At 35.6% G+C, this 25,436-nt stretch overlaps 3 protein-coding genes across 3 annotated transcripts; 1 reads left to right on the top strand and 2 right to left on the bottom strand.

Annotated features, from left to right (window-relative positions):
* The first annotated feature begins 35 nt into the window (after window positions 1-35).
* LOC113494725 (aconitate hydratase, mitochondrial) lies at window positions 36-15,716 on the top strand. The gene is made up of 16 exons (XM_026873163.1): window positions 36-246; window positions 557-637; window positions 777-920; window positions 1,899-2,090; window positions 2,925-3,111; window positions 3,984-4,070; window positions 9,233-9,411; window positions 10,264-10,386; window positions 11,301-11,498; window positions 12,350-12,469; window positions 12,768-12,948; window positions 13,225-13,374; window positions 13,738-13,939; window positions 14,229-14,447; window positions 14,708-14,837; window positions 15,025-15,716. Exons 1-16 carry the CDS (start codon window positions 214-216, stop codon window positions 15,163-15,165), a joined length of 2,367 nt encoding a protein of 788 aa, XP_026728964.1. The 5' UTR covers window positions 36-213; the 3' UTR covers window positions 15,166-15,716.
* Window positions 15,717-17,772: 2,056 nt separating this feature from the next.
* On the bottom strand, window positions 17,773-19,100 carry LOC113495020 (60S ribosomal protein L22-like). The gene is made up of 3 exons (XM_026873583.1): window positions 18,994-19,100; window positions 18,624-18,912; window positions 17,773-17,968 (listed from the first exon to the last, which is right to left on the bottom strand). Exons 2-3 carry the CDS (start codon window positions 18,901-18,903, stop codon window positions 17,805-17,807), a joined length of 444 nt encoding a protein of 147 aa, XP_026729384.1. The 5' UTR covers window positions 18,904-18,912; window positions 18,994-19,100; the 3' UTR covers window positions 17,773-17,804.
* A 2,366-nt stretch (window positions 19,101-21,466) lies between these two features.
* LOC113494849 (E3 ubiquitin-protein ligase RING1) lies at window positions 21,467-24,584 on the bottom strand. Its single transcript, XM_026873351.1, is given in 6 exon segments — window positions 21,467-22,080; window positions 22,448-22,620; window positions 23,174-23,346; window positions 23,733-23,812; window positions 23,815-24,152; window positions 24,155-24,584. Coding segments are annotated over 6 exon segments (1,128 nt in total). The 5' UTR covers window positions 24,474-24,584; the 3' UTR covers window positions 21,467-22,035.
* Between the last annotated feature and the right edge of the window lie 852 nt (window positions 24,585-25,436).

A 25,436-nucleotide genomic window follows, 5' to 3' on the forward strand; every position in this document is an offset into this window, starting at 1 on the left:
GTACATAAAATGATAAAACTTGCCAAAACTGCCAGCCAATCCGAAATCCCGCGGAGGCAGTGTTGGAGAGACTCGGCGAGAGTGAATAGTTCTTGTGAAGTCTGTGACGATCAACGAAAAGGCAATTTTTATCACGAAATCCATGTTGCCGTAATTTAATTTATTATAAAGTTCGTGTTTATCCCTTTATTGATACTGTGAAGTCCGGCAACCATGGCGCACTGTATACGAGTTTTGCATGGCCAGGCAAGTTCATAATTAATTCCACGTTTTCGTCACATAACGAATAAGTATAATTAATAACTTTATATTATGTCTATAAAATAAATTCACGTTTGTTTACGCGACTATCGCAATTGTACCGATTATAAATTACCGATAAATCATTATGAATGGATAGGTCAGGTCACGTAAAATAAACCATATGAGGTCAAGTCTGGTTGCTGGTGGAAGTTGAATGTGGTTTTACCTACTGCCCACGTAACTGTAACCACTACAAGTATTCTACTGCGACGGATTTTTGGGGAATTTATTAACGTTGTAATTTTGGTTTTAGGGTAGCAGGACAAGGGCGGTGCTCTTGGAGATCCAGCAGAGATGCTTCAGCGTGTCCCCCCTCACCGCTGCGGCGGCTCAGGTACAGAGAACCCTCTGAAAAGTGATATTTCAAGTGATTTCAGTGATAATAAGATGTTGTTATGTAACCATTGCAACTATGAAAATTCGTCGGCAGACAACAAAGTTGCCTTTCCTAAGTGTTTTCTAATGTTTTTTAGGTTGCTATGTCGAAGCTCGACAAGAACCCGCTGCCGTACGACAAGTTAAGCAAGAATTTGGAAGTTGTGAAGAAGAGGTTAGGTCGCGACATGACCTTGTCCGAAAAAGTTCTGTACTCCCACTTGGATGACCCTAAAGGACAGGTAAATGTTATATAACACTTAGTTATCATTCCAAACATCCATGCCATATAAAAAAAAAACAAGTGTCAAGCTCACATCCTTTTAAGGATAATTAAATAGCACCTTTTAACTTTCAAGAAGTCATGTGATATCTCTAACTATACTGCATAAAAAATTTCTGCTAATCAAACTGAAAAATTAAACTATACCATTCAAGGAATTTTCCTAACAAACCACTTAATAACACATTCCTATTTGCATTTCAAATTTAAATTTTCAAATATAGTTTGTAAACAAACAAGGAATTAAACTCTTATCAAAGACAATGGACTTGATTTTTTTTATGTACGTGTTACTTATTGGCTTTGGAAATTATCAACTATGTATTAATAGTATTTGTAACTATTGATAGTGTTTTATCAAGTTGCTGATATAAGTGAAAACAAACAACTTTGATTTTTTTTCATGCTTCTTGAACAATGTGATATAATATTAATATTGTATATGTTCCAAAAAAAAGTGTAAACTTGATAAAAATATGGATTGAACTGGGTAAAAGAATTGTTTGAAAAAAGCTATTAATATTATGCTTATTTATCAGCCACAGCTACAGTGGAACACTAATCTTTTATTAGTTTATTATGCTAAAACTCATGCTTCACACATTGTAGTATAGCTATAGCTAAGACACCAATACCATCAGAATATCTACATCTTCATAGTTTGCTGATACTAATTAGTCTGACATCTTTACATTTTTAGAATTAACTGACAATAACTTATCTTTATGATTCAGACTTTTAACCATAAAAGTATATAAATGATACATGATTATGTTTTAATATTTGTTGCTAAACCAACACTCACCTCAACAAAGTACACTATGAGAAATTACTACCAAAAAAAAAATAAGTTCATTAGTTGAAGAAAGAAGTTTTTTTTATAAGGACTATAAACAAAGTCTTTGAAGTAAAGATAACCCGCAATCTTTATAAACAGGATATTGAGCGCGGTACCAGCTACCTGCGCCTGCGCCCCGACCGTGTCGCCATGCAGGATGCCACCGCGCAGATGGCTATGCTGCAGTTCATCTCCTCTGGCCTGCCCCGCGTCGCCGTGCCCTCCACCATCCACTGCGACCACTTGATTGAGGCCCAGATTGGAGGCGACAAGGATTTGGCTAGAGCTAAGGTAAGGTTACAGGCTATAGCAGTAATGTGAAAGAATGTGCTTAGCGGGGTGTTTTCCAGTACAATCCTGTTGTTCCAAAAGCACTACTTAGTACTTTAAAAGCCTTATTTGCATAAATAACATTTGAATTTACTGATAAGTCACTATAACCACCTGCAACACAAATATTTTCTCTAAGATTAAGAATCAAACAAAATGACTTCTATACTGAGAACAAAAAATACGAAATCGTAATTATAAAGTCAAATTGCGACGCAAAAAATCTGCGACCGGGGAAATACCGTGCTTCCTTTCAATTCAGGCTCTTAATATGGTAACACCCTGTAAATGCTCCTTGTATGATTGGACTCATGTTCTATGTAAATTCCCAATTTTTCTTTACAATTCATTATAATAGAGAAGTCTCACACATTGTAATTTATCACATAAACTACCGCTGTGACAACTAACATTTAACCTTGAACTTACATTTTGTACTGTATATCATAAACAGCATTCGTGAATTAGTCTTATTCTACTTGTATTTAATGGTCATGAATAATTTATTTTTTAATTTAATAAAGCTTTTATCTTATGAGTGAAACTATTCAGGGATAAAGGATCTATTTATATTTGTACTAACTTTTTAATATGTTTTAATTACTAAAGAACTTCTTATTCAAAATCATTAAAACTGTCTTGCATATATCCATTTGCACCTTTTTATTAACAAAAAGCATTTTAGCATCACAATTTCAACTAGTAATTATATCTGTTTCCCCTTCTGGCTTTCTGAAGACTTGAGAACTATCTAGAGCACTAAAGGTCAGGACTAACCCCCGCTTTCCTCATTAGGACTTGAACAAGGAAGTCTACAAGTTCTTGGAGACCGCTGGTGCTAAATACGGCGTCGGTTTCTGGAAGCCGGGCTCCGGTATTATCCATCAGATCATCCTGGAAAACTACGCCTTCCCCGGACTCCTGATGATCGGAACTGACTCCCACACCCCCAACGGTGGAGGTCTCGGTGGTCTTTGCATTGGTGAGTTGAAACGCTTCTGATATTTCACAATATTTAATGGTAGGCTAGGTCGAATTAGATGAGAAAAGCCGAAATCCAAGAATTGTGTCCAAATTTTTAGTTCTAGCAAAGTATGCAATAATCTATAATATGTATATGTCTAGAAATTCTATGTTACTTTTTACGCCAATATTATAGTGACAAAGGTTTTTATCTTCAACCTATAATAAAGTTATTACCTAGGATTATGGGTTCAACCAATAGTTGCACAAGTTTTACATTTTATCTACACAATGACGACAATTCCCTTTTCCTTTTGATACGACGTGTGAGATAGCAAAACTAATCTGGACACTCGATCTACTGATTTAGAGTAGTATTAGTACTTGCTTGCGTATTTCTTATGCGAATGTAGATAACTGAACTTGATAATGAAATATACGCATCACCAAAGTGTATGACTTCAATGTCCTAAAGACTAAAAGCAATCCTACATTTCTAAAAGAAAACAATGCAGCTGATATTTGTTTTGTATGAATGAACATGATGAACATCCCATCAAAGAAATAAAACCCCTTTCCAGATGACGCATGAAAGGAACTACTGCAGTACCGCATTTATACCTAAAATTACATTTAAAATAATTTCCGAAACTAGGACCTTACATACAGAAAAATAATCGTTGTAATTAAAAGGTCTATCAATTCTCGCAACGTTGTTTAGCAATGTTCAAACTTCGCAAATTCACTGTATAATGTGTTTTCTGCAAAAAAAGCATTTGAGTTTCCCATGACCTTATTATTTTCGCATACATAGGACTCAAATCCTCGGGAGCAATCCTCTTTTATTAGCTTCATAAATCTGCTGTTATACATATGTGTTCCCATCTCTAGGTGTCGGTGGTGCTGACGCCGTCGACGTAATGGCCAACATCCCCTGGGAACTGAAGTGCCCCAAGGTCATCGGTGTCAAGCTCACCGGTAAGTTCAATATTGAAACAATAACACTATACACCACCTTGAACAAATTAGTATAAGTTTACACTGTTACGGTAAACCGGATACTACGAAATCCCTAAGTAAATACTGCCATTATTCATGATATTGTTACATCTCTTATCGGCCTTAAATGTGAAGTATTATTGTAATATGACCTGATGAAACCTAAATTATTTGTGATGTTACAATAAACGCTTTATGTAACTGTAAGGACAAACAATTAACTATGCAACGTAATAGTATATAACACGCAAGTGTCTACTCTAAATAGAACAATATCTATTACGTTAATAATAGGTATTAGAAATACACTGCGTACGTCGTACAGTGCCTACACACCAGTAAAACTAGACTAGAAACCCAGATAAACTCTAAAGCTAAGGTATAAACGGTTTTGTCTACATAGGAAGTGTCTAGAAGAAAGTTTTGCCTTAAAATTACCCACAAATTATATCACAGCTGTTAAACGTCAAACGATAGCGCTCACTATCTAAATTATCTGCATGCAAACGTTACGTAAAAATCAACATTGCGCCATTCAACACATTCTATTTTTGAATCATGAAATAAATATTTGAATTAATGCAAAATCTTACGAATCTTAACTTAATTTAAAAAGAAATTGTATTTATTCATCGGCACTGAAAAAAGTTTAACATAGATAGTTTGTATATGTGTGTTATAAATAGATTGGTTGTTATTCGCGTGGCGGGGCGCCAACGGGCCAATGTCAATTCGTTGGTCTGACTGGCCGAGATCTTTCTAGGGATCCGCGCTGATCTTGCGTAGACGGTTTGGCAATCAGTTAGTTCACATACTATTTGGGTGACTAGGATAGAAGAGGCAGAAGCAACACATTAGATAAAGAAATCGTTCAAATGTATCGATATAAATATGTTTTCATCTAATTTAACGAACATTCATTGAATAGTTTTAAAAGTAGAGTAGTCTTAAACGAACCGCTCCCCCGCCCACTATTTTCTGCTAAAAACGTAACGATTAATGTTCATACATAAGATACGCTACAACGAACACTTGTCATTGTACTTATGCTATCGTCAAAACCAAGTCGAGTTGCTATCGTTATCTAGCTTTTAACGACTTGACCCATATTAATAAAGTCATAAAGATTTTCTTTCACACGTAAGTACACTATCTCCAAAAAATTATAGCTCATTTATACTTAAATATATTTTACACACATTTTACCTACACCGCTTTCCTTTTGTGATATAAATGCCTATAGCCTGAAAATTTTATGTAGAACAATCCTCATTAATCATTTGGCACAACTGCAATTTTGTAGATGGCACGCCATACAGATGTTTCTCATTAACCATTAAGACATTTCACGCCCCATCTTTATTTGACTCACTATAAAAACAAACATTTTCATAAGCAATCATGAAAACAACAACTGTATCTATACAATGCAACGCATCCCCAAAAGCGCTGTACCTTAACGAGAAACTGATAATGTCAAATATATGCTGTAATAAAAGTCAGACTGCGCTCTACACAGCCGAAAAAGTCTTACTTAAATAGGTCGTAAACTGATGAGGAGAACATAAGGCATCGATTGTCTATGAAACCTCTTTTTAAAGTATAACGTATTGCAGGTGACTTGTCTACGAATCCCTACATCATACAAGAGACTGATAGTGACCATGTTAAACAGTTCGGTGAGATATTACAAAGCTCACGGTAATATTATATGATAGTAGTATTTGCAAGTATTTTGCATTAGTCTTTATTCAGTAAAATATCGTATACATAGCGTGCAGTTAATACGGTGTCATATTTCAAGTACTAGTTAAAAGTATCGTTTTTAAACTAAGGTATATTATTGTCACGTAAAATCCATTTGTTGTCATATTAATTTGATTTATCTTTGGTTGTTCTACAAGTAGATAGCAAGAGTTTGTTTAATTTATTTTCATGATTATTTTAGTACTTTCTTTTTATTTTTTGTTGCTTGTTACTATTTAAATTACAGGAGCCAGCAACCTATATAGCTGAGTCTTACCGAATTCAGCTATAAAGAAAAATATTGAAAAAGTTATTTAGAAAAACGTTCGTATACAGAACTCAGAACTCGGTTGCTGAAATATTTTCAGTCGCTCCATCAAGCGTGGGTGTGTTCACCGTCCTACGTATAGTGTTGTATATAAGACACGAGAATTAAATGACGTAAGTTATTGATACGCCGTTCAGCATCTATTAGTATATTGCAACCTGTTTTATTGGGACTACTTGATCGATATCACCTTGGTATATCAAGTTTTTGCATTCGTAATAATATTTTACGTACAAGTTCTTTTAAACATCTTAAACAACACTTGTTATATTTAAATCGGATATAAAAATTTGATAACTTCAATTCTTTAATATTATTATTGCAAATAATTCAGTTATACATTCAATTTTTTCTATCTCGTTTTAACTCTAGCTCTGAATTATCTGCTACATTTATTAATATACGGACATAGTACATACAAACGCAAAAACCATTGCACAACGTGCACCCCAAAAATATCTTAAAGAAAACAAAACACTATACAAATATATGTAGATGTATCTGTTCGTAGACTTGAGGCGATACTTATGCACACCTATCTATCTATACACCTCACGTGATATGTGTAGCTTTACTAACTGCGCATCTCGCACTCAATTGATGCAAATTATGTCACGTGGGTACAGCATTCATAGATAATGTCGGTGGACGAATTTAGAACGGCGAATTGTTTACTAGTTTTTAAGAAGGTGAAAAATGTATGCTTAACGTTCAGCTCGTATGGCTGAACTGAGCTGCATATTTATGCGTCTTAACGCTAATTGCCGATAAAGGATTAAATAGTATACTTATACAATAAAACTGGTTATGTGTGAGGCTTAGCTAGCTTTAGTTAGTAGAGAAGGATATTCTTTAACCATTCTAGATATAAGACGAAGGATGTTAATTATTCTTCACGACCCAATTAGTATTTTAATAAATTGAAATGTACTCATACTTAAGGATCTCTTCAATATACCAATCAATAGATATTCTAAACAAAAATTTAAATACAAAATGATGTAAAACTCACTCAGCATTCTATTATGTAAAAAAAGTCTATTGTCTTTCAGTCACTTATGCTAATTCGACTGTTTTACAATTTTACATAATTCGGAAATGGATACAAATTGTCACAAATAGTAACCATTTTCAAATACTTGTTACCTACTAGTTCCAAACCAATATGTAGCTTAAATAATGTCATCCTATTTTATTCGATCTATGATAGGCAATTACTTAGAAGATGAAGAACTAAATGACATATGTATGCGAAAATATATGAGTGACGACTATTAGTCTTCATGCAGCTATGTTAGGTTTCTTTAAGACTCCTTATAAGTAAAATATTTGGATTTAAACCTCTTTGTATTATAATCATGTATTTAATTCGCTTATTTACTGCAATATCCTTAATTTAACCTTTCCATGTAAGTGATAGGTAAGATACAAGCGAACAAATAAAATTCTTTGAGGTTTTACTTCCAAGGGTAATAGGAATGTCACGTAGAATATAGTATTTGATCGTCAGTCAAAATTGTTTCACATAGTGATAATATATCTGACAAAACAAACAAACACATACCCGTGTTAGTTGTATCTTATCACAATGTAATGATAACACGTAATTATTTGACGCCATCATTTATGAATCAGGGCTAATTAATTTGTGATATAATATCTGCATTTTGAACTATATCCGTCGGTCGCGTGCTAAAAGGATTTCAAAGTTGAATGTACTTTCTTAATTATTATATGACACCACTGGTCGAAGCGACAGAACACAGCATAAAGGAGCTTGAATCCCAAATATTTAAATCTGATTTGCTAGCCCGCAGTGAGCTAGTGCCATGATCAATGCTCAGTGTCCTATATGGTCAAAAGCCTGTCCGTCAATGGGACTTGTAGATAGACAGCTATTATATTCTTCCGTGCTGAAAATTATTATCAAAAGCCAGTATACTGAAAGGAGCTTAAGGGCTTAATCGAAACACCGAAAAATCCAAGAACCAAGAAGCCGTACTACTGAAGCCGAACTTGACAAGGTCTAATCAGTGTTATACGAAAAAATATTAACACTTAACACGCGGGTTCGTCTGTTTAGGACTTATTAACATGTAAGTGACGACTGTCCAAAGCAACACATGTAAATTATGAAAAATGGCAAGAATTTAAGAAACTAAACGCTTGAAAATTAGCACCAATTTTCCATGTACGTTCCGGAACTAAGAGAATCAATCTTAACATAAATGTGAAAAGAAATACCATTGTAAGTTTCAATTAGCCAATATGTTATTGCCAATTTTGATACCTGACTTCGACTCACTAATGTAAGTTATTCGCATAATCCTTAAGTAGACCTTGACTACTATTGACTAGTCTAAATGAGATTACTACAGAGAGAAAGTTCGAAGTTTATAGGTCACATAAATAAATACAGAAATAGAGCCGGATAAATAAACAAGTGAAACTGATTTATGCATTGTTTTTAATATTGGAATGGCATTTATAGTATCGGCATTTGAATATTTGGCAAAGTCAACCGGCTTCTATAACCACGTGGCTTCAATACTTATATATTTGTATATTATTTTTGTCGACAGATTTCTTCCTATGAACTATTTTAAGCAAATTTTCTCTAGAAATGTACTTGAAACTTTTCAATGCCAGGATGTATGAAAGAAAGGGGTAAACGTAAACCAGAAGGAAATATTGCATTTGATTGTCTTCTTCTGAAAAGTGACAGGAAGTGTTTCATTTCTTGTAAATAACAATTTCTGGAAATAAGTGGTTTGCTCTTTGTTTATGATGACAGTGGTATTTTCGGCCTTAAGTGGGGATGTTACGATGACCGTTCTTGAATTTTCTCTTATTTGATCCCTCTTTGATCTTAATATAAACATATTTGCAATAATTTCGTGTCATTGTTACCTAATATTTTACTGTTAAGCATAGAAAAACTAAAACGGCTACCCACACCGGCGAAAATATGACATCCTTGTGTATTTATTTTAAAAACTCTACATAAGCCATTGCACTATCTATTCGTGTCTAAACTGCAAGAATCTAATCCAATTCGTCTCTTCAGGTAAGCTGAAGGGCTGGACCAGTCCCAAGGACGTCATCCTGAAGGTAGCCGGCATCCTGACCGTCAAGGGAGGCACCGGCGCCATCGTGGAGTACCACGGCCCTGGCGTCGACTCCATCTCCTGTACCGGAATGGCCACCATCTGCAATATGGGTGCTGAGATCGGAGCCACCACCAGTGTGAGTATAGACATACTTCTTATAGGCTAGCTAAGTCCAATTGTAATAACATTGTTACAAGTGTTACAAGTTACAGTGTTACAACAGTATAGAAATCTAGCTATGCCAGCAAACGTTGTTTTGCTACAAATAAGTTTTAGGGAGATGTTTGGTATGAAAAATAGAGGTCATCCGATTCTCAGACCTACCCAATATGCACAAAATTTCATGAGAGTCGATCGAGCGGTTTCAAAGGAGTTCAATTACGTATACGGTAGATCGAAGCTAGAGGCCTTAAGCTAGCGAAGCTAGAGCTTATCATTTTAAAGAAACATTGTCATCAGGAGACTGATGTCTTTAAACAGACCATATTTCCAATTTATGCATCTTGTAAAAGCGAACCTAATAGCATTTAAAATATTTTCAATTCTTTAAAGCCATTTCCATTAACATTTTATCCCGCAAACACGTTTTCAGGTCAAGCAAAATGAACCAAACAAAAGCTGATAAGTTATCTAAACGACTTCTATTACTCATTTCATAACATAACGTGTATAGTCTAGACTAGAAATCGTAAACATTAGACGCTTTAGAATGTTCATGAATAGATCGCGTCTAAAATCTTTGCTTCACTTTATAATCAATATCTGACACATGCGAGATGACAATAAAAGTTATTTCTACAATACAAAAAAAGTAATTTTGGACTATATTAATTAGCTACATTAAAAGTAACAAACACACAGATGAGAATGCTGTGCACAAACTGATCACAAATAGGACTGACTTTTAACCAATTTGAATGACTGACTTCTAAATAAGTTAGTCACAGGTCAACATACTTATGGGCTAAGACCTTCATCTTTTGTTTAGGTGTTCCCCTACAACTCTCGTATGGAGGCCTACCTGAAGTCGACAGGCCGCCACGACATCGCCGCGACCGCCAACTCCTACAAGCACCTGCTCACACCTGACGCGAAGGCACCTTATGACCAGGTAAGAAAGTTCACTTTACTGGAACAATTGTTGATATAAGACCTTTTTAGTATAAGTCTGTGTGTGTGAATCGATATTGGATATTCAAATATAGAGAAAATTATACCTTATGCATTCGTGTTTTAGGTATGTTCTACATTGTGTAGGGAAATTATATTGATATTTTTTTTAACTTAGACATTTTAATAAGAGCTGATGAATAGAGTACTAGGCCACAAAAAATATATAAGCCACTATACTCCTCTACTTAAATTACCTATTAATTATTCTTTAGTTTTCTAGCGAAATTTATTTATTTTAAATGCATAGCTGCTTCACAAATGGATTTAAAATATAAGTCAACTGTAAAATTACAAAATATATGTTGATATAATAACATGGACTGAATTAATTATTCACATTTCATTAGTTTTATTTACATTTATAATTATATAAACATCCTCGATCAAAGATCAGTTTTCCCCTCGCTTATCGACTGATTTAATAGTTAACACTATATTTAACCTTAATCCAGTTGCTAGTTAACTATGCATACTGGATGGATTATGAAGTTTTTTATTGATGACTCATAAACTCATAATTAAAAAAAAACTCAATTAAAAGAGCAATTAGCATTTAATTTACTTAGATATCAATTCTTTACATTATGAAATAGATCCTTTTGGCAGCTTTCATCTACCTTTTTAGAAATTTTAGCTGGCGCAAGCTTACTGTCCAACCAAAGATACTTTCTAATGAAATATCCAAAGAGTGAGAATTTACTTTTTATTTTGCTAGAATTTCTAAACACGCATAATACTTATTCATCTTAATTAAAAATAATATAAAAACCTACAAAAAGAAAGATTTCGTTATAAGGTGTTTTGTTATTTCACTTTTTTTACTGTAACTTATTAGTAACCTTGTATCAACAGCTCATCGAAATCGACCTGTCCACCTTGGAACCTCACGTCAACGGTCCGTTCACCCCTGATCTAGCCAACCCGATCTCCAAGCTCGGAGACATCGCCAAGAAGAACGACTGGCCCGTCGACATCCGCGTCGGTCTCATCGGATCCTGCACCAACTCCTCATACGAAGACATGGGCCGCTGCGCCAGTATTGTTAAAGAAGTAAGTTCATATGACACTAAATTATATGCAGATTTACTTTAGGCGTAGGTTATTGCTGCTTGACCTAAGGTCGTAGGTTCGATTACCACCCTGGACCAACATTGTTTGGAAAGCACAAATTTTAGGATTGTGTCTAGGTGTTATTTATGGAAAAACCTGGCATAGTAGTGAAATAATGATATATTTTAAATTTGCTTTTTTAAGTAAGACATACACATGTAGTTGAACTATACAAAGCTCTAGTATTACTATTATAATTATTTAAGAAAGAATCCAGTTAATTTAACGATTTTCGACGTAATTTACGATGTTAAGTGCAAGTAAGTGCTCATAAAAAAAATGAACTTGACCAATATTTATGATTGTAATTATTATCTAACAAGTCAAGTGTTATTAAAACAAATAATTTAGCTTATCTATACTAAAAAGTGTGCCGTTTTTATCTCCAAAACAAACTGAATAAATCTTACTTCAAATCCTGGTTGTGAAAAAAAATTCTGGAAGGGAGGATTATTTTACATTGAAAACCAAATGATCGCTGTTGGGATTGGCTGATTACATGTGAAACAATAAAAAACAGTGCTAATATTATCTGTGGAGCCCATTAGGGCTGATGTATACCTGTTTTATGCATATGGGTGGGTTTTAGTCAAAGTCTAACGCTCCCTCCACCCACTTCTGCTCCACCCAAAGCAGAAGGTATCAATTATTTTGATGATTTACCATAAGAACAAAATAGGGCCAATATTGAATGTCGATTAACGAACTGCATGGTAATCAGAAATCAAGAAAATATCTGAAGTGCGTCAGAGTTACATCTTTAACATATCCTACTATTTTTTGCTTGTCAGGCATTGAAGCACGGCGTAAAGTCCAAGATTCCCTTCAACGTGACTCCCGGATCTGAGCAAGTGCGCGCCACCATCGAGCGTGACGGCATCGCCCAGACCCTGCGCGACTTCGGCGGCACTGTAAGTATAGTCTTATTTATTTAATTGAGTGAAACATTATAAAATATAATATTAATAAATATAATACTATTGAAAAATCTCATAGCAATTATATTTTTTTTTTGTTATATTGTCCGGGGCTTTTATAAATGCTAGACTACAGTCAGTTGTTTCATTCATATTATGTTTTGTAATGAAAACTATAATATCTATTATGTCACACAAATTACAGTCAAATAAAAGTGCCTTGTAAATTCCTACACTACTTCTTACTCAGTATACAGCAACAAAAATATTAATTACGTTTATATTAATTCAGGTACTGGCTAACGCTTGCGGCCCCTGCATCGGTCAGTGGGACCGTAAGGACGTGAAGAAGGGCGAGAAGAACACCATCGTGACGTCATACAACAGGAACTTCACCGGACGTAACGACGCCAACCCCGCCACCCACTGCTTCGTCACCAGCCCCGAGCTCGTCACCGCTCTGTCTCTGGCTGGTAAGATAAAAACTAAGAACTGTTACTCTATTTGAATTTGTAAGCTTGACGTGAAATATGAATGTTAAATGTTTAAATATGCTAAAAAACATTTAATCAATTTCATATTGGATTTAAATCCAAAATCGAAAATTCTTTCCAGTAGTCTAATGTTTTTAATTTTAAACATATTAATTACAATTTATATGACCTCACTTCTATCTAAAAGCATAAAAAATAACTTACTTAAGTAAACAATCTCTATTCATCAACTCATCCCTCTTTCTACATCCCCAGGTCGTCTGGACTTCAACCCGTTGACTGACTGCCTGACCGGCAGCGACGGCAAGAAGTTCAAGCTGTCAGACCCGTTCGCGGACGAGCTGCCCGCTAAAGGATTCGACCCCGGCCAGGACACCTACCAGCACCCACCCAGCGATGGTTCCAGTATGTAAACTAATGATATAGATTTCAAATTGAGTGTAATAAGTCGAACAGTGGAGACCTATGCACTGTAAGACACTTAATTGATTAGATAATGAAAATGAGAGATTTGTTAATTAACCCAAACATTGACTACATAGATGTTTCTATTCCACCCCGGCTTATGCTTGATTTATCAAGATAAAATTAAAATCACCTAAGGAACTTGTGCATATTGTTTGAAATTAATGGTCATGTCAGCTGAAACAGATCAGCCTTCCGGAAGAACTGAAAAAGTAGTAGACATTTAGGTTAATAAAGAAAATTCCATTGCAGATCACAATACATTTACGATCAGTACTAGATAATTTGTTTTTTCATCCACAGAGGTGCAGGTTGACGTAGCCCCGACCTCAGACCGTCTGCAGCTGCTGTCGCCCTTCGACAAGTGGGACGGCAAGGACCTGACCGACCTCACCATCCTCATCAAGGTCAAGGGCAAGTGCACCACTGACCACATCTCCGCCGCCGGACCCTGGCTCAAGTACAGAGGACATCTCGACAACATCTCCAACAACATGTTCATCACGTAAGTTGTTACAAATGTGTTTGGTTAATGAATATCAGAATGGAAATAATTATGAGTCATAAAAACATATCAAAATTGATTATTGTTGACGTTATTTTATTAGTTTCAATGGTTTATTTCCTTAAGATTATCGTGATTCAATTTACCCGGACCTACCCCTTGTTCCTTTCTTTCTGCGAACTGGAGGAAAACCAGATCTAGGAATCAGAAGAAAATTCTTCACTACGACATCATAATATACATAAATATTATACATCGTAACTCAAATTTCCAATTTATCTCCTCCTAGCGCCACTAACGCCGAGAACGGCGAGCTGAACAAGGTGCGCAACCAGCAGACGGGCGAGTGGGGCGCCGTCCCGGCCACGGCGCGCGCCTACAAGGCGGCCGGCGTGCGCTGGTGCGTCGTGGGCGACGAGAACTACGGCGAGGGCTCCAGCCGCGAGCACGCCGCGCTCGAGCCGCGCCATCTGGGGGGACGCGCCATCATCGTCAAGTCCTTCGCTAGGTAACCACCTATGTACAGTAATGGGCTCAGGTATACAGACCAACGATCTATAACCACTAACACAATAGTCGTGCAGTATTGCTCGCTGTTATCAATAACTTTGAGCAATGGTTTGATTGCTTCCTAAAAAAGGTTTTTGTGGTAAACATTTTACATTTCGTTTCACCATTAAAGACACACATACATAAAAGTAACAGACTCTGACGGTCTGTTACTTATCTAATATTAATCTTTTATTAATGTAACCGTGTTCCCCTCAGGATTCACGAGACCAACCTGAAGAAGCAGGGTATGCTGCCCATGACGTTCGCGAACCCCGCCGACTACGACAAAATCAAGCCCGACGACAAGATCTCACTGCTCGGACTCAAGGACCTCGCGCCTGGCAAGGTAAACCCATTAAAATTACATAACCAAGTTTAATATCTATATCTATCAGATCTATTACCTCCTTTAAAAACTTTAATTGAATGTTGACTTGAGTCCAGAAGTTCTCAAGTTTCAACAAGACTTAACTATCAGTAACTCATTTACGTAATTAATGATCTTATCTCAAATATATTTTTCTTATCTGCAGCAAGTCGACTGTGAGATCAAGCACAAAGACGGCAAGACCGAATGCATCAAGCTCAACCACTCATTGAACGAACAACAGATCACCTGGTTCAGGGCCGGCTCCGCACTCAACAGGATGAAGGAAATCGCATCAAAGAAGTGAACTACCACTTCCCCTAGCTAATAACCACTTGCACTGGACGCCTAACCCTTCGAGTAGGGTAATTTTAGAAGTGTAGCAACACTGAGACAAATTTAAAAATAAATCACACGTTCTGCGTTCGTGTAAAATTAACAGCGTGTAGCGGCTGTGTTCATATGGATTAGTACCACCGCTGTAGATAGTGTAAACTTGTGATCGTATCAATTACGAAAGAGTATTATTTACTCAAATCTATGAAATGAATTATTGATATGCAATTCATGAATGTGATGTTAAGGGATCACTATTGCCTTTATGCCCGGTGCAAGCAAGCTGTTACCATATATTTGGACATGTACGATTAGCGCATTTCTCATTATTCGGACAATATTTAGTCACGGCGGTGATGAATCTTAAAACTTAGCTGTAGTACAAAACTTAGATGAAGTTAGAATAAGTTCAACATCATTTTTGTCTTCAGTCGAACATCCATTCAAACGATGTTTTTTTTTCTTATTAATTAATGTAAATATTTACACATATTCGAGAAATATACGTTACTTATTATGTTACTGTTTGATTTTATTTATCTACATTCTACAACCTTTATGTCCTCCTGACCCCCAGTTGGTACTGGCTATGGCGGATTTTTTTTTTCTCAGATTTTAAATCCATTGTTAAATTAAGAAGATCGACAAAAAGGTTGTAAAACTATTTTGAGTATTGGACGGCGAGACATACTCAGTAAGACTAGAAATCACTGTAATGTCTAAAAAATCATTGTTTCGACAATAGATCAATTTCGCATTTACAGTGATCCCCACCCAACGAACAACCAGTACAACCCATTAGTGGTATCGTACCTATATTCGTATCCCGAAAGACGGGTTTTTTTTATAAACCGTGATTTTTTTGTAGTCTTACAAAAGCAGCCCAGTTTATGTATCCAATGACTAGAACACGTTCATGATAAAATAATAGGTATTTATGAGATTTGAATAAATTTCAAATGCAATTTTTATTCAATATTATGATGCAATTCGTAGTTTTTTAGAAACACAGCTCTGTTGCGAGCGCGCTCCGAGCCTTGTAACAATGGTAAGGGGTGCGGGCGGCGGCGTTTTTATCATTTTAAGAGTATATTTTAGGTTTCTATTGTTTAATTTTTCTTCGAACTTATTACCTTAGTTGATGATAAAAAAAAATCGCGCCTAGGGGTATTTTACGTCGGATACATGAACTGGGCTGCTTTTGTAAGACGACTAAAAAATCGCCATGTATATCACTAGCTTTTCGCCCGATTCGAGGTCGGTTATACTTACATCGCGTTTCCAAGAGAACTCTTCAAAAGTCCGGGATAAAAACTATCCTGTTCTTTCTCAAGGTCAACTCTATCTCTGTACCAAATTTCATTAAAATCATACCAGTGGTTTAGACGTCATAGACGTTAAAACGTAACAGACAGACAGACAGAGTTACTTTGGCATTTATAATATTATAGTAGGGATTAATGGTTTTGTTTATCCCCTATATCTTGCAGTCTTTATAGCATCAAATATGAAAAAAAATAATAGTTCTAAAGAGATGTCTGCAGTCTGATACCTATATTTTTTAAATAAATTTGTGTTTTTTTTGTGCTGACATCGTTTTGAACCAGGGCCCCGATACTGCTTTTAACAATGGCCGATGAAGGAATGTCATTTGGATTAAATTTAAATTATTAAGCATTGTTCCAACACAATAATTGGAAAATAATTGTAATTCCCTTGAGTGTACGGTCTCGTACTGAATTCCAGTTGTTGTGTAGGGCAAATGCTTAAGAGTATACAAAGTGTAATTTAAAGCCAATTTAAATAGCAGAATTGCGGCCCAGTAAGGGACTTAGGAGTCTTAGGACTAAATAAATCCACCTCGCTAGTCCGATGACTAAACAAACAGCAGTAACCAAACAGCTCTATGACCGATTGTTAATGAGCATTTGCAGCTTCGACTTAGAGACCAGGTCGTTGTAGAATTTTTTTATTGAACAATTATATAACTCATATTGAAGTATGACATGACAAAGAGCTTACTTGGCATTCCTCTGTATTGTTGGTCAGGGCATTATCAGACCAAAACAAAAATGTTTTCGGCCACCAGCCAGCTACAGGTGCTTTCTCTGTTCCCTTACTTTCATAGTTCGAAGGGACGGCAAAGCAACACGACCGGATATTGACATTTATACTTACAGTCCAAAACCAGGCATCAAATATTTATTGCAAGATTCACACACACGAGATTCGAGAAATCTGCGCGTGACTGTGTTTCTACTCTAAACCCGAATTAGCTGTCTTAACACTGCATTTAGGTATTACCATTTAATTTTAGCTACATGTAGAGGTATTTGGACGATATGTAAGAAAAATAGTTCACTGACCTAATTGGTATCTTCCAACCACATAGTGCATTAATTGATTTCATTCAAGCCTTATATTCATATGAATATCTAAACAGTGTGCTGTTGTTATTTAGAATAACACTTATTACATATTTTTAAAAGAAGGCTGATGCAGGAACCTAAGATGCACCTGTTATAGAAGTTCAGACAGGAATAGCAGTGGGATAATCTCTCAAAAGAAATACAAAAGGTAGTGTAAAACTATTTTATTGTAGTCAACAGCTTAATCCTCATTGTCTTCGTTGTCGCTGTCAGCGTTGATGTTGAAGTAACGCAGCTCGTATGAGTCGTGGGCAGAAGCCACCACTCGCAGCCAATCACGAAGGTTGTTCTTCTTGAGGTACCTCTTTGTCAAGTACTTCAGATACCTCTTTGAGAAGGGAATGTCTGCAAAAATTAAGATTATATTTGAAACAACATATTGGCTCAATTTTGTGATCTTTGGATAATAAGATATGCAATTTCATCATCACACTGAGAAAGATCAGTAAAATTACATGTCTTCAGGTGGATTATGAATTTGAAGACATATTTCATATATAAACTGTATATGAACTCTTAAACTCAAATTTATACATAATGTAAATACTACCATTACAATGTTATGGTGCAGTGCACAAGTTTAATATTGGATTACAGTTGCTTGTTTTGTTTATATCTTTTTAACCTCAAAATTTTTCAAATTTCTCATTTTAGTACCCATTAGTACTTGATAAAAGGCCTATTAGTAAAATCAAAAAGCATTTTCTAAAAACATCGAACTGAGAACATTCTTTTTTTAACGTAGCTTAAAAATATAGAAAGGTATGCATCAGATATCTAATTTTGATATATAAAAAAACATGGCACTTGCTCACAAGGATTACTAAATATATAAGATTCTTATTCATTAGCCTACATAATGCATTTGTATTGGGCCATAAACACGCTTTACAACTAATGAAATAAACAATTTGCTTTCAGTAAACGGATCACCCAGACATAATAAAATGTATTATTATCGTTCTCATATGTGTCGAAACCACGAAATCTAAAAACTAACCTGCGTTGATGGAGATCTTCGTCTTGTCCCTAGCGATGACAACGTGATTGCCTAGGTTATTTGTTTTTCCCTCAACTTTGACGCGCTCCTTCAGGTACTTCTCGAAGTTGCCAACGTCGAGGATGCTGTCCTCAGCGGGGTGTGTGCAGTCGATCGTGAACTTCAGGTTGATCTTCCGCTTGATTCCTTTGCCGCGGATTTTACCACCTTTGACTCCCTTCTTACCAGTCTTCTGGTGCAGTTGGGCTTTTTTAGCCACGGGCTTCTTTGCAACTGCCATCTCGGCAACCTGGAAAGTTCGTAGACTATTTTTAATACACTGTAACTGAATTAAACGTGGAATATCTTCATATTTAATCAAATAACCTACCGAACACGTGTATAGCAGTTACCGTAAAAACTGCAAAATGGCCGATTCAAACGTCAATTTTTGTGTAAGTTGGCATGTCCGTATAGTTTGTTGCCACATAATAAAACACTATTTCAAAAAAATTTAAACTTTTATTTAGTTTTGATTTTGTTGGTAATAAAAAGTAATAATCCTATAACTATCTGAAGCCAGCAGTGGACTTATCATTTTTATTCCTTTCTCGAAAGGCAAGTTTGTATTGTTTAGTTTAAGTCTAGCAATTTACACTCGACTACGACTCTACAGTTTGGTACCTAGAGTTGCGCTTCACATTATAGCACTTCATTTAAATTTCTAGATTACTATTGACCTAGTCTTATGTAAACAGTCGGTAATTGAAAATGATAAAATGCTTTTTTTTTATCTAGACCAGGTAAAATAGGTCCTATTTTACATTGAAAATTAACTTTATAGTTGTTTTTTTTATTGCTAGGGAATAAAATGTTTTTCCTTTGCGTTCTAGTCGGTTTAGCCGGTCTAGCCCTTATCAGCCCAGACATTTGGTTCGAGAAAGGAAAATACGTTTTTTAGTGGCACATTATTGTGATACTCAGTCGGAGTGTACACGGTAAATGCTTTTAAACCAGATTGTGCATTTTAATGATGCCCAAGACCATTCCTAATTTACCTTGTTGAGTTAGACATAATATAGTAGGTACTTACTTTTATTCAAATAAGTATTCATTAATATTATTGGTTACTCATAACGCTTATACGTTTTCGCACTCCGCTTCATACAAAAAAAATATATATACTCATTTACTCTCGCATTTGGAATCGAACCTAGGAACAGCCATGGCCAGCCAGCCAATTGTTAAGCCATGGAAAGGGTTAAATCGAAGAGGGAACGAAAATAAAAAGCCATGTGTTTAATATCTTCCTTAGTAAGTAAGTAGTTACGTGCTGCACGGAACATTCAACCGGTCTTGTGTAAAGGGGAGCGGCATTAAACGTAAGACTATCTATTGTCTTCGCTCCACCTCGGTGATATTATTTCCCATGAATGAACAACGCCAGTCATCGACCGAGGTCACGGCAATTTTTTTACCTGCCGTGATGTAATACCAAGTTTTTTACACAGCTCATATACATTCACACCTTTGTAGGCTTCATTACGCTTTGTTTTGTCGGATTTGGTAAAATATAAGTGAACAAAGATGTTTTTTTGTAAATTTAAATTGGCGGGATTATTCAAAGTGAAAGAAAGTGGAGCATGCGCATAACGTTATCAATACGACATCGTGAACTTCGTGACTTCACGTACCAATACGCACGACATTCAATCACAAGACACAAACGCAGTTTATTTACGCCGTGCACGGCCCAGTCGGTTCGAGCCTTTAGCGTATAAACCTATTTTTGTAGTTAACCTCACTTCGAATGTTAAAAGTGAATCATCTTTTGAATCTAAGCATAGAAGTGAAGTGAAACAGTGTTATATGTACTTAGTGCCATGCCATAATATTTTTTCAAAATGTAGCTTCTAGTTAACGCTTAATCGATAACCGTAACAAATAAGAAAACAAGAGTGTCTCACAGATGATAATAAAATGGAAAATTGTTTTGCCGTTTGCGGCTGTGAGGGTTACGAAGGCATAACAAAATCTGACTTGGATCGTTTCACTGACAAGATTGAAAATGTTTTAAATGACGAGAAAGGTAGAAAACATTTCCGAAATTTTATGTTTACAGCCAAATTCAAGGCTGGAAGAAAATCATTGGATTTTTGGGAGCACATAGAGCGGTTACTCGGCTATAAGGAGAATTCAGAAAGCGGTTCACGAACATTTCGCAGCTACCTAAACGACGTGGACCGTTTAATCGATGAAGCTGATAGAATAGAAGAGATCGATTTTGCAACTATGGAGAGACTAACTATCGCACGAGATTCAGAAAACAAAGAGGATATTAGTGAAGCCTTGCAATTGTTAAAATTAGAAGCAACGAAGACGCTTAGAAGAGAGTACAATGCGTTCAGAAAGCACTTTATACCGTCACAATAAATTAAATCACGCTGCAAACTTGCAGTTATTTTGCAGTACACAGTGCCTTGCTGTTTACGTTTTTAAACTTCGCGCCGATTTGTTTGAGCAAATTAAGTGATACTTGATTAAATACAGGCAACTATTAAGTTCATTCAATAATTTTCTTATTAGCGTGTGCAGTACAGTATACGGCTAACATTCGTACCTAAGTAGTAGGTATTTTAATTGTGATTTCCTTATGGTTACACCGTCCTTGTTATATTTTATGTGTATATTTTGTATCGATATCATGAGAGCTTTCGTGTGTAACTTATTAATTTATAATATTGATGTCGCTAGTGTGATGTTTTCTGATGAATAAGGAAATAAATTATTATTATTGTTTTGTGATTATGGTGGTATTATTTATTTTCGACGTTCAAATGCGTTTCGGATAAAACATAACCATATTATAGTAAATATCGCTTTTAATGAATTAGATACAATATTTAACCATGAAATAAAACCGAAAATGTATTTCATCCGTTTTAATAAAATTGCACAATTGTACATTACATTATAAAATCTGCATTCAATTCAAAAGCACTAATGAATGCCATGACCAGGCTAACAGCTGTATTGACACCTAATTGATGTGGCATAGTTAGCTGACTTGTTTATAAAAAAAATATTCTCAACTACAGTTGAAAGTACTCAATTAGTACTGTAATGCATTATATTTACAATTTTTCATCAGAAAGTTCTAAACATTTAAAATCATTCATTTGATTCGGAATTATCTAAATTGTACATTAAAATAATGATATAATTCATTGAATACATAAAATAAACAGACTGCTTAAAACTAAATCATAACTTATAATAAAATTTTATATTTTTGAGATAAATTCCATTGATATCTTATCACCATTATCAAGAGTCTATGTCTCAGTAAAATAATGTGTTTAAAATTACTTATAAATATGTTATCACTGCACTTCCACTTCAGTTATGGACATAACTAAAATTACATTTATTCTTATGTTTTCTTCCATGAGTAGTACATCTCTAGGGGTTTGTTCACCTGTGGAATAAACATATATTGTAATGATAAGTTAATAAACACTTGAAGCAGTTGCAATGAGGTATTTGCTTTAACATGCAGTTGATGTTAGCCGACAGTCCAAGCTGCTTTACATTAAACTCACATTGAATGTTAATTCAATCAAACAATCATCTATTGACATTACTTGCGGCATAGCAATTTACCCAACCAACTGTATGGATACAATAAAATTTTCTTCTAACAAGTATTAAATGAACAAACAAATCATTTGTGTGAGATAAACAATAATTAATGATTGAACATCGTAGGAAATATTTCATTCTCGCAAAATACTTCATCTATTATAATTATTAATTTTTCAAATAGTGAGGATATGTACTACTACCTTCCAAAATTTATCATTGATCTGTCTCAGAGTCTGCGAGCCAGCCAGCGGAACAAACTGACCCGGCGCCGGAGCGACGTAGATACAGAAGTTCAGCAAACGGTAAGCTTCTGGCAACTCGGCATCCAAGTCTAGTGTAAGACGCATTGCTAGGTATTTGCTCAGGTGGTCCACTGGAAAATATTTCAAAGTATGTTTTTTTACTGTTAGATTATGTACTTGAATTTCTTGAATTTTTTTGAGAGGTAACTAACACAGTTCATATAAAAATGAGATTAATATTGATGACATCGAAGGCAAACCAATATTGTTTATTTTTAATTACAAAATAAGGTTTGTTTTTACTTTTATGCATAATAAATCAGAAACCTAGTAATTGATCCTCCTACTGTCCACATGATATTAGAGCTGTGCTCAGTCATGGGTAAATATGAGTGCAATGGTATTATAATATCTTACTCACTACACTTAGAAAAGTACTTAGTCTAATGTTTAATGTCTTAACATATCATGCAATAGTCTCTAGTAAGATACTCAAACAATCTTTACTAGTGCAGGCGTTTTTCTTCTGTGTCACTCTATGTAACTACAGATATAGTGGTTTTGTATAACCCACTTTTTGGTTAAGTTTTATGTTATTTTACATACAGGGCCTTGGATTACAAACCAGATGGGTCTTCAAGAGCAGTACTAGAAAATAAGATGTTCTGACAGATATTAGCTTACCTGAGGCATTGGCAGTAGTCTTCAAGTACCTAACGGAGCTGTCTCGGAGGGCCCTCATCAGCTGGTTGTCTCCAGTCATCTCTGTGGGGTGCGGCTTGAACACCAGCTCTATCTCGTTAGGGTTGAGTGGCTCTCCTTCTCCCTCTGTGTCCATTGAGTTCTCTCCCTCAGTTCTATAACAGGATTTAAGCCTTAAATTAGTAAGAGTTACTTTCTAAAATAAAACAGTAGTAAGAATTATTTTATGTAAATATTGGAATCAAAAATACTTATTAACGGTTTGGTAATTCATATTATACTTTTCAAGTCCATTGCAACTGTATCCTTGTTGTCTTATGTATATTTTGTAGCTTAAGGAACAAATATTAACTGGCAATGACAATACATCTTTTAAATCTAAGTAAAAGCCAAGCTAGAAGCACAAATTAGACAATAACAGTAACAATATTGATAATGTTATTGAAGATAGTGAAGATAGAGGAGTATAAGTTCATTATTCAACATCAAAAGATGAAATTGATGATAAATCAGTATCAACATTCGAAATGTAAGTACTAACCTGCCATCACTAGACTCACTCTCCTCACTTCTCTCTGATGTCAGTATAGACTTGGCTCGCTTAGTGTGCTTGTGTTTTTTGACACCGAGCTGATGTTTGATGGCACTGGCGACGGCGTGCTCCTCACCGACGCAGGGTTTGACGTCGACTGCCCCGACGGTGTAGGGTTACTTGCAGTCGTTGTCCCCTCCTTCGGAGCTGAAGTACTACCACCGTTCTGAGTAGTCTCCGCATTCCCATTCGAATTAGAAGTGTTACTATTATCCTCGTGATTCTTCCTAGATCGCTGCGGCCTGTTCTGTGACTGCAATTTAATCCCCTCAGTAATAGAATTTACTAGAGATGCTTGAGAGTGTGACATACTCAGCTTAGTCAGTAAACGCTCTTGGTGAGCTTCATACTCATCTCTGCTAGGATAATCTTTGATATCAACAAGTCAAAGTTAGGATCAGGTCGCAGCGAACGTTTCGACACTAGTTTCTTTCGACATGTAGGACATTCCTTGTTACCAGAACGGAGGGCTGTTATAATACAGTCGTTGCAGAATCTGTGAAGGCATTCTTTAGTAGTCATAGTCTTCTTGAGCATATCTAAACATATAGGGCACATCAATTCACTGTGCAAACTGCGGGGGGACACCGCGATCTCAGTGGCGTCCGTTATCACCTCTTGTGGGGTACGGTGAAGCTCGTAAAGGGATAGCTCCCATGTTTTATTTTGGGAAGGCTCCGTGGACGACATTTTAGATGTTTTGTTATGCCACAGTGTTTAATTATTTAATTTTGGTCTTTCCAAAGTTGACAAGTCGCGCCGCAACCACCATGTTGGCTTAAACACTAGTGATGTACTGCTGACGTCAGTGCTACAAATCAAACGGTACTATAGGTGAGTTTCTTAGTCGATTTTAAACATTGAAGCTGACAAAGACTTTATTTAGTTTGATCAATCTTAAACAGATTTATATTGAAAATTTAAAAATAAAATAATTTATAAAAATAGTACAAAAGGTTGGTAGGTTTTGCATAGCATATTTTTATGTTACAATGGGTTGCATTTTATCAATTAACAGGAAAAACATTCCGACTTATATAGATAGAAAGGGATTAAAATATGTAATATCAATTCAATTATTTTGAAATAAATCTACTTTTAGTTTGAACGGTGGATATACAAGTATTTTGGATTATTTTTCTACCCAGTAACTACACTTTCTAATTTATTCTACTATGAAACTAAATGTTTTATGTGTTGTTCCTACTTCCGGAACAATTTCTTCGTTCAATAGTTTTATGTATAATGTAATAGTTATACATTTTCATTTAAACCACGTAGCAAGAAATTGCAAAAGACAAAGGTTTGTAATACGAAAGGAGAGGACCAGCAAGCACATTATAGAATGCCGGTGCCTTGTAGTAGAATCATAATAGCCTCTTGAGACAGTTTAATTATTAAAACTCAATGAAGGGCACCGACTGCCGACAGGGCAATTATAATGGAGATAGTACATAGGGATGATTTTGTTGTTTTGATTATTCAGAAATTTTGAAACGTTTCCCGTTGTGAGGAATTTAATTCTTGTGTCGCGTTGTTTAAGGCCTCTGTCCCGCGGTACGTCGCCCAGTGCCCAGCACAGCATCAGCTCTCACTTAACTCTGAACCATCAACGAATTTTTCAGGGCTTAAATTGATTCTCTTACCCTTACT

This window comes from Trichoplusia ni, chromosome 6 (assembly GCF_003590095.1).
Source record: "Trichoplusia ni isolate ovarian cell line Hi5 chromosome 6, tn1, whole genome shotgun sequence".
In the NCBI taxonomy this organism is placed as follows: Eukaryota; Metazoa; Arthropoda; class Insecta; order Lepidoptera; family Noctuidae; genus Trichoplusia; species Trichoplusia ni.